This window comes from Empidonax traillii, unplaced genomic scaffold, assembly GCF_003031625.1.
Source record: "Empidonax traillii isolate 1590-97213 ecotype Southwest subspecies unplaced genomic scaffold, ASM303162v1 scaffold2:size4533513, whole genome shotgun sequence".
Classification (NCBI taxonomy): Eukaryota; Metazoa; Chordata; class Aves; order Passeriformes; family Tyrannidae; genus Empidonax; species Empidonax traillii.
The window spans coordinates 3,011,218-3,024,900 of record NW_020955195.1 but is presented as its reverse complement, the minus strand read 5'-3'; the positions used below and the strand labels follow the sequence as shown (position 1 = coordinate 3,024,900).

At 46.3% G+C, this 13,683-nt stretch overlaps 1 protein-coding gene across 9 annotated transcripts in view; it reads right to left on the bottom strand.

The window, feature by feature from the left end:
- The window catches only part of NRG1 (neuregulin 1), a 439,630-nt gene that overhangs the window by 162,912 nt on the left and 263,035 nt on the right, over positions 1–13,683 (bottom strand). For 6 of the 9 annotated variants that reach the window (XM_027896801.1, XM_027896558.1, XM_027896889.1 and 3 more), the window contains exon 1: positions 11,324–11,586. The exons of the other annotated variants lie outside the window; for them this stretch is intronic. In XM_027896801.1, coding sequence (XP_027752602.1) covers positions 11,324–11,531 — 208 coding nt within the window. In that variant the 5' untranslated portion in view covers positions 11,532–11,586. Of the gene's footprint in view, positions 1–11,323; positions 11,587–13,683 lie in introns of those variants that run through there. 9 annotated transcript variants of the gene reach the window in all.

Genomic DNA, 13,683 nt, shown 5'->3' with positions numbered 1-13,683 from the left:
ATACAGAATTAAAAGGTTATTCGGGAAAATGCACCGCTTTCTCATAGCAGCTTTCAGATCTATTCTTTAAGAACAGCAATGTTTTCCAAATTTGTGCCATCCAGCTGTTGGTATATTTCACAGGACCACTCTCCAAGGAGATCTCTCCAGGACCTCCAGCATTTTTATGCAGCCCTGAGTTTAAAATGGCTTAGAAAAGAAGCCTTTTATTTTCTTGACACGTTCTCAGTGGAGAAATTCTCTGATGTAATATAACTCTAGGAGGTATTGAATACTTAAAATTAATTCCTCTTCTGCTGTAGTTGTGATGGACCAGAATGTATGTGTGTGCACAAGCCTGAATAGATGTTTGCACTGATACTGCTCTAGCATGACTTGTGGAGGGGGGGGAAGAGTTTGCCTTCTTTGAGTAGCTGAGAGTAGAATGAGAAACAGACATCACTTCACTGATATAAAGAGGGTAAGATGAAAAAGATGCCAAAACACCTCCAAACATACATGTACCTGATTTCACACATCAGCTGAGTTAGCCATTAACCTCAGCAGCAAACATTAGATATTTAATTATCTTTCTCTGCCTATATTCTCTCTAGACCAGCAGACATGATACAACAGTTTAAATAATTTGCAGTGTCATTAACTTAATTTTTACTTGGCCCTTATGGGACTTGCCAAAGGACACCTGCCCAGAGCTTAAAATACATGGTTACCTGTGTAGGGTGAGAGAAGGGGAAACCTAGCCCTAGGCACGGTATCCTCTCTGCACACAGCCCCAGATAGTTCCATTCACTAGAGTGCTTAGGTAAGTGCTCAAGTTTAAGTCTGCAAATACTCCCAGTGATGATGTTCAAGGAGCTTCAATGGACAGAGTGATACACAGATGTGATGATCCCAGAACTGCCTGTAATGGGTGAGAGGGATTGGATAGAAGTCGCTGCTGGTGATTTTGAGCCAAATGCCAAGAGGAAGAAAAGTTTTCATCACAGACTTGAGCAAGACAAAGACAGGATGCCATCTGCAGCAAAATCACCTGTGCAGTAGAGAGGGGGCCTTAGCTCATAGATAGAGCAGTGCACCCAATCCCTCCTACCCGTTACATGTCCTCCTGCCATTTCATCTCATGGTCATACTGTTTCCCTCTAGCTGGTGCCACAGAGGATCTTCAGGCAAGCTCACTGTGGCAGGAGGTACACTTATCACTGGAGACAGGTCTGACCTGTTGGCAATCAAAGGGGAAACAGACACCAAGGACTTAAACTACAGCCCCTGGACTGAAGGAGAGCCACACAGCCCTAGCAGCTTACTTCAGCTTTGATGGCACTTGCATTCAAATTCAACTTGAGGCAAAATCATGGAAGCCTAGAGTGGACCATGAGAAGCATTTAAAAACCCACCCTGAGACTAAGCCATCCTCAGTCTTCTCTGGTGCCCTGGCAATCTCTGTACAGCACCTCCCCTCAAGAGGAAGCAATGCTGCTGGCAGAAGCCGTGCAATTAATTCCATAAAGTTAAAACAAAATGCCTAGAAGAAGCTACTTTTCTCCGAACAGCTCTTAGAATTTATATGCCCTTCCTTGCTCTTTTTTTTGGACGGCAGTGAAGGTGGCATCCCCGTAACACCAAGCTCTGACTTCATCCTGCTGCTAGGTACAACTCCCACTGCAGCCAGAGATCTGGAACCTGCCTGGAAACTGGGATTAGCCTCATTGCTGCCATCATCTTCAGTCATGTGTGAGCTGGAGAAGGGACGAGAGCAGACAGCATTTTGGGGATAGAAGCAAGAACACTGGCTGCTGAGACCAGTGGGTTTTGACATTTATGGAACGGAACAGAGCCTCAAGAGAGACTTGGTAGCTTGGATGAGTAACACTCATTTTATGGTAGAAGAGTTCCTATAAAGGGGCTCCTCACCCAGGTGGTCTTCACTATAAGAGAGAGGACCAGAATGGGATGGGAGACACCCTCACTCACAGATGGAAGAAATAATCAAGGAACAGCAATGCCAAATAACCTCGAAATGGTCCTGAGTTAAAAGGACAGTTATCTATTTTAAATCCCTCATTCTGACCTTATTTCAAGGACCTCCCTGCTCTCCTTTCAGACTGTTGCTCTGAAATAGTTTCCCAGTTTCTGACCTTGCTGGCACTTCATACAGCCAGGAAAGCCTGTGTTCCACACCAATTTCACATTGGTTGACAATCAGTTTGGTTTTTTTTTTTTTTTCCACAGTTCATCTTATCACCTAGCACTTACATTTAGCTTTTTGTACACTTGCAGTACCTTCTTACATGCCATGAACAACATGCCTAATTAAAAATCCCATGTAAATCAAAATGTACCAATATAAAAAAAATAAGGCCAGGACTCCTGGAATCAACAACATTAAGTCTGGCAATAATTTGCTCTGAAGGGTGGTCAGACTAGAAGCCTGTTACACAAAAAACCCCTCACCCAGTGATTTCTGCATTCATCCCATAGCTTTCTGAACTATAGCACATCTTTCAAATATTATGGCAATCCTTCTCTCAGATGCTGTGAGTAGCAGAAATCCTTTACACATCCAAGCAAGTTTTTTCTCTGAATAACTGCCTTCACTTTTTGAAGCAGTGCATTTTACCTAATGCCACAAGTGCACTGGCATTTGCATTCATCCTCTAGAGCCTGACAGGGGCACTTTATACCTCTGCATTTCCAGTCCATCCTTTCCAAGAACAGGTCCAATTAGCAGCTCCCATGTTTTCAGGGTTGCTTTCCAAAAGCTTAAGTAACTTCTCCTGCAGCAACTTCTCTTGAGAGGACCAGGACACTGTTGTAAAGCTGGTGTTGGTCACTGCAGAAGTGCAGCAGAGGGCACAAACAAGAAGGAGGCACAGGCTGCCCTGGGACACCAGTTTTTACAGGTCAGATTGTTCCCAATGGAATGTGGAAGCTCTGCATGGGAAGTTCCCCTTCTGTTCTTGCAATGGGACATGCTGCCCTTGGAAGCAGCCTGCATGAAAATTTTTCTAATGCAGCCTTCTCTCTTAGGGTCTCTCAAATCCTACCAGTGATTCTCCCTGAACATCCAAGTCTGGCACAGTGACACAACTGACATCTTCTCTGATGCCCTTCCTCTCCATATCCTCCCTGTGGAAGCAGCTCCTACCATAGCGCTGGCTTCATAGTATCAGTGGGACAGCAATATGCATAATAGCTAAAAAAACACCCCCCTCTGTCTTCCCTGCAGTAGACATATCAAGAATGCACACTGCCCTCCAGGAAACCCATTTTCACAAAGGGAAAGGAATCTTTTTGCACAAAACAAAACAAAACAAAACAAAACAAAACAAAACAAAAAAAAAAAAAAAAAAAAAAAAAAAAAAAAAAAAAAAAAAAAAAGCGGGGGCGGGGGGTGGCAGGCAGTGAGAGGTTTGTGATACCTACGTGTTATTCTTATCTCTAGAATGGCCACATGTTGGAAAACAGGCTGGTTTGAAGAAAGAGATTACACTGACAGTCAGGAGACTTTGGTGTCTGTGCTGGGATCAGACTGTGATCTGTTGTGACCTTGGACATGCAAAGACTGTATGCTCTTGGCAAGAGGAACTTGCTGTCAGACTGAGGTTGTTCCACAGAGGGTGGTTTGAAGGATATTGATTTCAGCAAGAGCTCGAGGACTATGATGATACAAACAATATCAGTCTGTTTGGTGCAATTCAAGACTACATGCAAGAATGTATTCACAGAATAACAGGGCCTGTTTAATTTACTGGCATCCATTCCAAATACAATGCAACAACACAGAGCAGTTTGCAGTGCTGTTTCATATACAGGTGCAATACGTTGACAGAACAGCCCCTTTTTCCTCTTGTTTAAACCCAGTGGACTTCCCCAAACCAAAACTGAAGAGTCTGTCACTGTGGAAGCCAACAGTCCCACTAAAACATCACATCTGCACACACACACACAGGATGACCCAATACTGGATTTAAAATTTAACTCTTCTGGCAGTAATGGCAGTGGTAGCAACCTCTATCACCTATGCCACTGGATGTTACTAGGGACTCTGTTTAGTCATATCAAGTATGCATTCATGCTTCTGTAACAGTGCTCAAAGGGATTAACCATTAGCCATAGGACATGGCATGTGGCTGACTCAAGGGTGAAATGAAAGCTGTTAACGCTGGAGAATGGCACTGAGCAAGGCTCAGCCTGAGTCCATGTCTGAATGCCAAGCCCAAACTGCCTGACCTGGATTCCCCTTGCTTACAGGGGTGGAAGGACCATCAGCTCATAAAACCTGAGAAAGAGATGCACAGAGAGAATGAGGAAAGACTCCCAAGTGAACTGTCACAAACAGATTAGCATCTCCCTCCTCCTCCCTCACCTGTGAAGCCTGTGGACTTGGTTGTCAGAGCTAAGGAGTCAAATGGCCCATAGTGAACAAACTACATAACACGGTCAATTTCTCCCCAAATCTAATGCTCCCACAGAAATTTACACAACCAGAAATGCAAAACCAGACACAAGTAGTAATCTGTGTACAAACACAAAACTAGCAGTTACTCCAGACAGGAGTTTATGTTAAAGATCTCTATCAGTCCCTTATGAAATGTCTTGCTTTACTTTTCTTCCATTGTTTTTGTTCTCCATTAACAGAAATAGAGTAGATGGGATGGACAGGGAGGAGAGGAAAAGAAAAAAAAAAAGGCGGCAAAGGATGGAGTGACAAGAGGACAGAAAGAAGGATGGAGAAAAGAAGGGAGGGAGAAAGAAAAGAATGGAGGAAGAAAAGAACAAAAAGGCACAAAAGGAGGACAGTGGGACACATGGCTGGAAAGGAGGAATAGAGGAAAGAAGGAAGAAGGAAAAAGAAAGGATGGTGGGAAAAAAGGGAAAAGTGAGAGAATGAGGGAAACGAGGAGAAAAGCATGCTCATGAACATCCCTGTGACCTCACACAGGATGATTTCATACTCATATCTCATGAGATCAGAGCAGAGTGTTTTCCAGGACTTAGGTCTACCAGTTCACCTACACATCCACTGACCTACAACACAACTCGACAGCTTGATTTTCAGGGGGGGACTGCCTTCCAAGCCGGCATCCTCACATCACCCTCTCATGCCGGTGAAGCACCCACGGAGTCAAAGGGGCTGAAGAACACTCTGATGAGCCCCCCGTGCGGCTCGGCACAAATCCCCGCAGTTGCAGGGCCAGGGTCAGCCGGCACCCCCCTGGTCCCCCATCTCCCGAGCCTTTCCGTGGGCAGAGCGCGCTCCCGCCGCTCCCCCTCGTGGCCGGCACCGGCACGGGCATCCCTCCGGGATCCCTCCTCAAACCCTTCTTCCCCCCGGGTCACCGGGGGGTGTTATTCCCCTTTCACTATTCGTTCGACTGTTTTCGGTATTTTTAAAGCAGCGCTTCCACAGGCGCCTCCGCCTCTCCTCTCCCCTGTGCTGCCCCTGCATCCCCGGCACCGCCGCCGTAGCTCTTCCGATGCGAGCCTGTCACCGTAGATTTCCCAGGGCTGGAACAAGATGCCCTCCCCGCGCCGAACCCAGGATTCCGAGTACTTGAGGGAGCAACTGAGGGTTAACTGAAACACCTCAAGCACATTCAAGCAGCTCTTTGCACAAGCTAGCATGACTCATACAAAATACTGACAACTTGGTTTGTTTTCTTGTATCATAACGGAACACGATAAACTATCAGTACTGTTAAAGGCACATTCACTCTTGTTACTTTTGGAATGTTAGCAAAACACTGATTTGGTAGGAATTCATAGCATTTCCAGATCCTGACACCCTGTGACACAATTGTTCTTTACTGTTTTGCTTTTGGTTATAACTACCTGCGTCAGAGGACTATCAGATGGTTACAGATAGATTGGAAAGGGGGTGTAGGGAAAGCGAGACCTTGGAAGAAAGTTTTCCTCAGCTCTGCACTTAGCTCGCCTTGCTCTGAGAATAACAAATTGCCACTTAGGTGCCTAAAGTAGGATGTGTTGTCAAAGATGCTCAGTAGCTTCTCTTCCGATTTTTGTGCCTAGACATTTACAAACTGAACACCCAAAAAGTTTTTGTGAAAACCCAGTGTGCTTTGACTCAATAGAGGAGATTAAAAGTGAGCTGCCCCAAATAGTGAGGGCTGAAGTCTTCTGAAATATCAGCTGCATAGGATCTTCTTTTTTTAACTTATGAGTGGTGTTTCAAACTGTCTCACTCCACTTTTTTTCCCCTTCTTTTTCATTTACTGCCTTTTTAGAAATCCAAGAAACCCACAATTACGTATAGACAAACTCAGATTTAAATCAGCTCACAAGTTTTGCCAGAGATTAACATTTTAAAATCCTTGCACATCTGAGCAGATCTTGGCATTTCTACACCAAAAATTTTGTTCGTCCTTCCCCAGCTATCGATATTTGCACAAAGTTCAGTTTCTGGATTTATTTCACAGGGGGAATGTCTTTCTATACACATGAAGGATTTACTGGGCAATTGTACTGGTATGTCCTCACAATTCTGTTTGCATTCCCATGACTGCAGTCAAGTAGTACTTGTAGTCTTAAGTCAAAAAAGTTTGAATGGTGACTAATCTCATTTATTCAAAAAAACATAAACACACTTACATGCTTTTTGAAGGATTCACTCTCAAAATTGTTCTGAAGATTGTGTGAAATGTTTGGAGCATTTAGGCATTGCACACAGGTAGAGAGGCTTTCCTCCCCAAAAAATGTACATACATACCAGCAGCACACAAATATTTTGGCCTGGAAGAGCCAGAAGAAGTTGTCACTCCTTCTAAGCAATAGTTTTCCTCTAGAAGTAGACAGGCTTTACCAGATACCACAGCTTTCATTCCATCTCCGAGGCTCTTGTCTTCAATTAATGCAAAATATTGATTTGTCTTCTGATATCTCTTTATGAATATTGAGTATCAATTTAAACTTAGCAATCCTCAGACTCAGCTCTGATCCCCCCAGCCAAGCCCTGACACAAAACTTGGTCTACAATATGCTCAAAACAATTTCTTCCTCAGACAACCAAGCCTGTTTACCAGGACACAGTCAAAGGTTCTGCTCAGTCACACTCATCTCATCTGAACTTCGTGCTGTTTATTCTGTCAAGTAGTCTCAAAGCTCTGGCATTTTATCTAATTCTAAATTAAACTTCTCACAGGAGGTATTTATTTTCTGTGTCAATGTCTGCAGCCTCTCTTGTCTGGGCTCAGTAAGAGCAGATGTGTTCAGAGCAATGCTGCTGAGGTTACCTCACTGAAATGGTGATTGAGAGCCACCTCTGAGGCTCTTCCCCCCTGTCTCACTGTGTTTCTGCACCAGATTCTTACAGAGCCTTGCTCTTTGTACCACTGCTGCTGAGTGTCAGAGAGCGGCTAACACAACCCAAGGCCAGAGCAGGCTGCTCTGACAGCACCATCAGCCTTTGCAAACAATCAAGGTGTTTTCCTCAAAAACACTTGATGTCTTCTCTCACACTTTGTCCTTTCAAGCCCAGCAACCTCTCTCTCATCTTCTCTGCTAAGCAGAACCACCTGAAAACTCACATTCCCCAGGGTGTCTAGAAACACTTGACAAAGAGGCTGGGCAGCTGATGTGCTGTTGCACCACCTTAGTGGTGTACCAGGAGGAATTTTTCCAGGGCTGATTCCTTTCTCTCACTTCAGTAGCCCCACCTTATGCAGTGGGCCCAGTCCAAGTCTCCCTGCTCCTGCTATAACAACTCTCTAAGTCAGGAGCAGTGCCTCTGTGAGGGGAAGACTACCACTCAGCCTCAGCTTTCCTGCATTAGGGTTCCCTGCCCGGCCTGGATGTATTTTCAGTGTGCTGGCAATGCCCTAGGAAGCCCTGCTGGCAGATTTGTTGAGCCTGTCTGCACACTCAGTCGGCATAGCAGTTTGGTGATTCAACTTGGAGAAAAACTGTAGCTTTCTGTCCATTTATAATACTGTCTCCTCAGTTTTTCACCCCCTGTATTTACCATGGTCCAGAGCACCCTGCTGAAGGAAGGTACAATCAATCTGGACTTGACACAAGCCAGACAGAATCAGTTTGTTCAAGACCACTTATAGCAAGTGGAGGTAAATGTTCTTCTACATAATTTTAGTGACAAAGAAACCATAGCAATATGGACCTCCCCAAACTTTTGTAACAGAGCCCAGACTTCACCTGCCAGTGGCAAACCCTCAGATTTTCTTTTGATGTTACCACTGTGCAGGTGAGCAGAGCGGGCCAAAACCACTTCATCTTTTCTTCCAGCAATTAACTTTTTTCTCCAAGGGCAATTCTGGAGTTCTCAGGTAAGATGTGACAGAATATAGTAAAGAAACATTTTCTCATACACTTTTTTTCCCCAGATAATAAAGCTGATTCTCAGCCTGTTGACAAATTACCAATAAGACAATGATTTCAGACCCAGGATTGAAATGTGAATGATATACTTTGACAGCCAAAAGCAAACTAAGTTAAGAGAAGCTGTGATCAGAAAAAACAGCACCAAGAAAAAAGCTGGACACCTGCTACAGATTTCTGTGCTAATGCCAGATCTTAAAACTGAGGATTGTCTTCAAGCCACTGCTTTTTGTAAGGGAGACCATAAGTAGATTCAAACTACTCACAGAGAAGAATACATCAAATGTACAAATCTTGACATAATTCAATTAAAGGAAGCAGGTAACTAAAAAGCAAAACTTTTTCATGACCTCTCAGACTGCGCACACCCTAAACACACAAACTCATTATCAGGTATGACTGCAAAACTATTAGCAAAAAGGAGAAACTGTGGTCCCATCAAAGTCAGAAGGCCTACCAAGTTTACATAAGTAGACCAGTTATTAATTCAAGCTCTAATATGCTTGAACAAAGAGAATAAAAGTCCATGGCATGAAATGCAATGCTGCTCTCTTGTTACATTTTACATTAACCAATCTTTCTGCTCTTTCTCTTCTGAAATATCAGCTCTTGTTTTGAATGCCCCTCAGACCAGAAAATACCCTTAAGTAACAGATGAGATAAAATCTACGTTACACTGCCAGTGTGACATTATCTGATTGTGAGTCAAGTGTACAGTGATGTGTTACGCTGTATTTCATTCTCCCATTAGACAGACTACACGGATTAGCTACACATGTGAACTATCCTGCCACATACACTCATCTTGGAAGGAATGGGATTTTAATTACATAAGATAGAAGAATGCTCAGTTCTTGCCCACACAGGAAACTTTTGGCTAGTAATGTCAGGTATGGATGAAGGCGGTGCTCTTTCATACCTACAAAAACATACTGGTGCTTTGGAGAACTGAGGTAAGGACTTGCCAGAAAAGTAGATTATTTCTAGTTCAAAAACTGACATATTTTGGCTTAGTAAGGACTTCGTCTTCTGGAGTTCTAGCAAATCATAGGAGCTGGCCTGATCTGAATCCTGCCTTGATGAACCTCAATCCACATTTGCCACCTTTCAGATTTTCAGATAAAAAGCTCACCCATGGCAGACATGACCAGACCACCAGAAGTGGGCATTACACACACTTGATTACCTAAACTTTAGTTGATATTTACTTGTGTGGATCTTCCTAACTATTATGCTGGCTCCCCTCATCACAGAAAGAAGACCATCTTCCCCCAAATCTCTACCTAGTTCAGAGTCAGCTTGGTTGGATTACTCAAAAACTATGCCTTCTGTTTCACAACTCCTTTCACTACTTCCTCAGCAGCCTGCTCACTGGAAAAAGAAAACTCTCTCCAGAGCCGGGAAAAGAAAGCCATCCTACAAGAAGGGGATGGGATGCCATGGGACTCTGAGTTGCCCAGTGGGAAAGTGCGTTTCTCCGTGACAGACCTTTCCTGTCACAAATTGTCCAACTTGTTACTGTCTTCCTGTCCTCTGTCAACCGCAAACACAAAAAACCAAAAAAAAACCCCAAAACCCAACACTTCAAATAGCCCAGCTGTCACAGATACATTTGCCAGAGGTTTTAATGTTCCAAGAGGAGGTTAGTTTTAGCAGGAGATACTTACACTTGCAAAATGCAACAGCAAGCAGCATTATGAAAACCCGGTGAGAGAAAAAAAGGTCAAATAAAGTGTTTGTCTCTAGCTTGGCATAACAAGGGAAACCTCCCCTGCTGTACCTGAATCTCGCTTACACCCAGTGCCGAGCAGAGGCTGCGTGAACTGTGTCTCCGAACGGCATAAAGAAGAGGATGCATTGGGCAGTGCTACTTTGTAAAGATTATTAGCCCAAAGGGATACCTTCTGCTCTGAATCACACGCATCCACCCTGAGGGCTGATGATTGACGTCTAGAGCAGCATCATGTTGGTCATGATGCACTAAGCAAAATTAATGTAGGTATATTTAGAGAGTGTTACCCTACTGGGCTTTCTGTTAATTCATCTTTACAGGTAAAAAACCCAAAGGGAAAGAAACCCCACACCCAAACCCGACAATTGACTGCTTTTCATATGCTTCTTTTAAAACATTTGTCTCCAAACAACACAGAATTCAAAGAAGTTGGTAAACTAAACAGTAACTGCAGCTATACATTGCTGTTGCAAAAAGCTAAGTGTATCTGTGGATACCACTAGGCTTTCTGATAAAGTAGGTGGCATAATACAAGCTCTCTAGGAAAAGCATTATGAGCTCTTATGTGTTTGCACAGCACCAGGAGCCCTGATCTTGACTGGGACGTTTGGCTGACAGAAATAAGTAACTACGATGAGTGGGGCAGCATGCCCATCTGTGACCCCTTCCTTTGGGTCCATCCACGGAGCCCTGCCCCTGGACACCTACAGAAGACGAGCGATCACTGGCATGAATCCTTGCGCTTAATACCGGGGAGGCATGAGAGAAGCAACACGTGCTGCTAAGCGAGCGAAATGTCCCCTCTGGTCACCCCCGAGTAAATACCCCGCATGAAAGTTTGCCATCTGCTCAACTAAGCTAACTGATTTCTGGGGAGAGGGAGAGACAGAAAACGTGTTTTGTAATAGGAGAGAGAGTCTCACGCCCTCCAAAAAAATGGAGGGGGGAAAAAATAAAAAGAAGAAAGCAACAGCTGACCGAGAGCCTCGCAGGGCTTCGGGGCCCGTGGGAGGGAAGGAGGACAGCAGACCGAACTGCGGTCGGACAGCCGAGGGACTCCAGGCAGCGCCGCTGCCCCCGCCGCTCCACGGGGCCCGGAGCTGGGCGAGCAGCCGCCCAGGGGCGCGGAGGGTCCGCCGGGCCGGGCAGGAGCCGGGAATGTGTCCGCTACGTGCGGGAAGGGTGCGGGAAGGGCGCGGAGGGTCCGCGCGGGGCTCCCACAGCACCTGCCGACGGGCTTACCTGTGGCGGACCCGGGCGCCTCGCCTTCCTCCGGCGGAGCGGGCTTCTTGCCTTTTCTCCCCTTCCTGCCGTTGCCGGCTTTTTTCTTCTCGGCCACCCCGGCTCCGGCCGGCACCGCGCTCCCCGTAGCCTCCGCCATCCCCGCGGTCGCCCCCTCGGCCGCCGCGGCCGCCGCTGTCGGCTCCCGGAGCGCCCGAGGCTCCAGCATCGCTCTTGCCTGCCGCCCGAGACTTGGAGCCGCGAGTTCCTTGGAAGTTTTTGGAAACTCCTCTCCGGGCCTTTTTTTTTTTTCCCCTTCACCCCCCACCCTCCCTCCTTCTCCACCCCCTTTTATTTTTTTTTCGTCTTCTTCTTCTCTCTCTTTTTTTTTTTCCCCCTTTCCTTTCTTTCCTAATAATAAAAATAAACTCCAGCCCACATAACACACCCCCTCGGCACACGCCTTGCTAACGCCCGCCCCGGGCACCGCTCGCTTGCTGTCGGGAGGAGCCTGCACGGCCCCAGGGTGCTGGGCGGCCCCGGCCCCGGCCCCAGCCCCGGGGAGGGCGCAGGCACCGCGGCCCCGGCGGGCCGGGGCGGGGCAAGGGCCGGGCAGGGCAGGACGGGGCGGTGTCGCAGCCTGGTGCCGCCCCGCAGCCCGGGGGATCGGCGTGCAGGAGCGCCTCGGGGCCGGCCGCGGGCCACGGGTGGCCACAGCAAAAGGGGTCGGAGAAAGCGAGAGGCTTCTGCGGTGCTCCTCGGGGGGCTTGCGCGCTGCCACTCGGCCACCTGCTTAAAGCTGCGGCTTCCGCTGAACCTGCGAGGTTACCGGGAGCGCCGCTCCCCTCCCCGGCCGCGGGGGATGCTCAGGGGAGGGGAGGGTTGCAAGACTAATGAGCGCTCCCCCGCCTGGTGCTCTGCAAGGGGGTTCTGCCCCCGGGGAGGTCGCATTATTCTCAGCTCTCTCCTTTTCTACTTCGGTATCTTCGCACCGGCCCGATGCCTGAACCACCAGTGTTCCCACCCGAGGGTGTCGGTCAGGTAGAGAGCTTGGCTGCAGTCCCCAGATGAAACTGCACCCAGTACAGCCGTACCCGAGACAGCTGTAAAGTAACTGGTGGTAGTGTAAATGCACCAAACTGAACTTCACCATCATCTGGAAGACTTCGGGAATCTGTATATAATTGCTCAGCACCGTATTCCCTGCTGGTGCAGGTAACTACTATCTGTAGGAGTTGCACTTAACAGCATTAGGCGGGAAACACAACACACTGAAAAGTTACAGAAAAGATCTGCGCAAACTGCTTGAAATCTCACAATGGAAGGTTTTCCCTGTACACTTGTAAAGGTCACGCAACATAGAAAAACAGATGGGATCAGAACCTAAAACTAGGATGGCTACTTTGCAGTTCTGAGTGATTCCTCCTTCTCTTGAGGAGACCATGCACAAAAGATGCTTTAGAGTTGGTTTTCATTATTCTTAGACTGAAATAATTCAAAAAATCTTCCCAAAAATCAGGCTGCAAAAAGACAAAACACTCCCAGACCAACATATACTATGTTCTTCCTCTTCTTGGCTGAAAGTTTTGAGGCTCATTTTTTTTTCAAGGTACCTTCTTGGAGCAAGAAGCCTTTGAAGAAGCAGTGGGTAAACAGCATTTCGAGTTCTCAGCATTTGGACTTTGAAACAAGCAGAAAAAACCCCCAGTGTTATCTAAGCCCTATCACTGTGGTAAAAGAAGAGCAGCGAACTAAATCGACTGCAAAACGTTAAGGCGAAAAATTATACTTCCTCGGTGGCCTGGTGATACAACATTAGTGAACAAATCAAATCAAGGTGGGGGGCGGAGAGCAAGTGGGGAAGGACACGGGTACAATTCTTAACACCAAAAGTTACAGATGCGTTTGAGTCACATTTTGGATTTCTTGACAGAGAGCGTTACGGCATCCTTTCTCAAAAGTGCTGCACCGAAATTGAGGGAATAAGCCCCAGGCAGGGCGGGGAGAAAAAGCAAGCCTCACGGAAGAACAGCTGGAGATGGGGAAGATAGTACTGCGGCAGTAACTCGGTTTTTCCTTAAGGGGTCACTACTCAGCAAGGAGGGAGCCTACTCTGGCAGAACGTAAGGGACTCTGTTGGCTGTCGAAGTGTACTTTTAAATAATCTCGGTATGACCTGGTTTTCTGTACTCTGCAAAATCTAAATAATCAAAGTAAACATTACCTTCAGGCTGTGTTCATCAGTATTAATCCGTCATCTCAGGGAGTTTTCAGCACTGAGGCACTATGAGCAAGACAGCAAGACACAGGATGGACCTCTACCAAAGACTCTTTTTTTTTTTTTTTTTTTTTTTTTTTTTTTTTTTTTTTTTTTTTTTTTT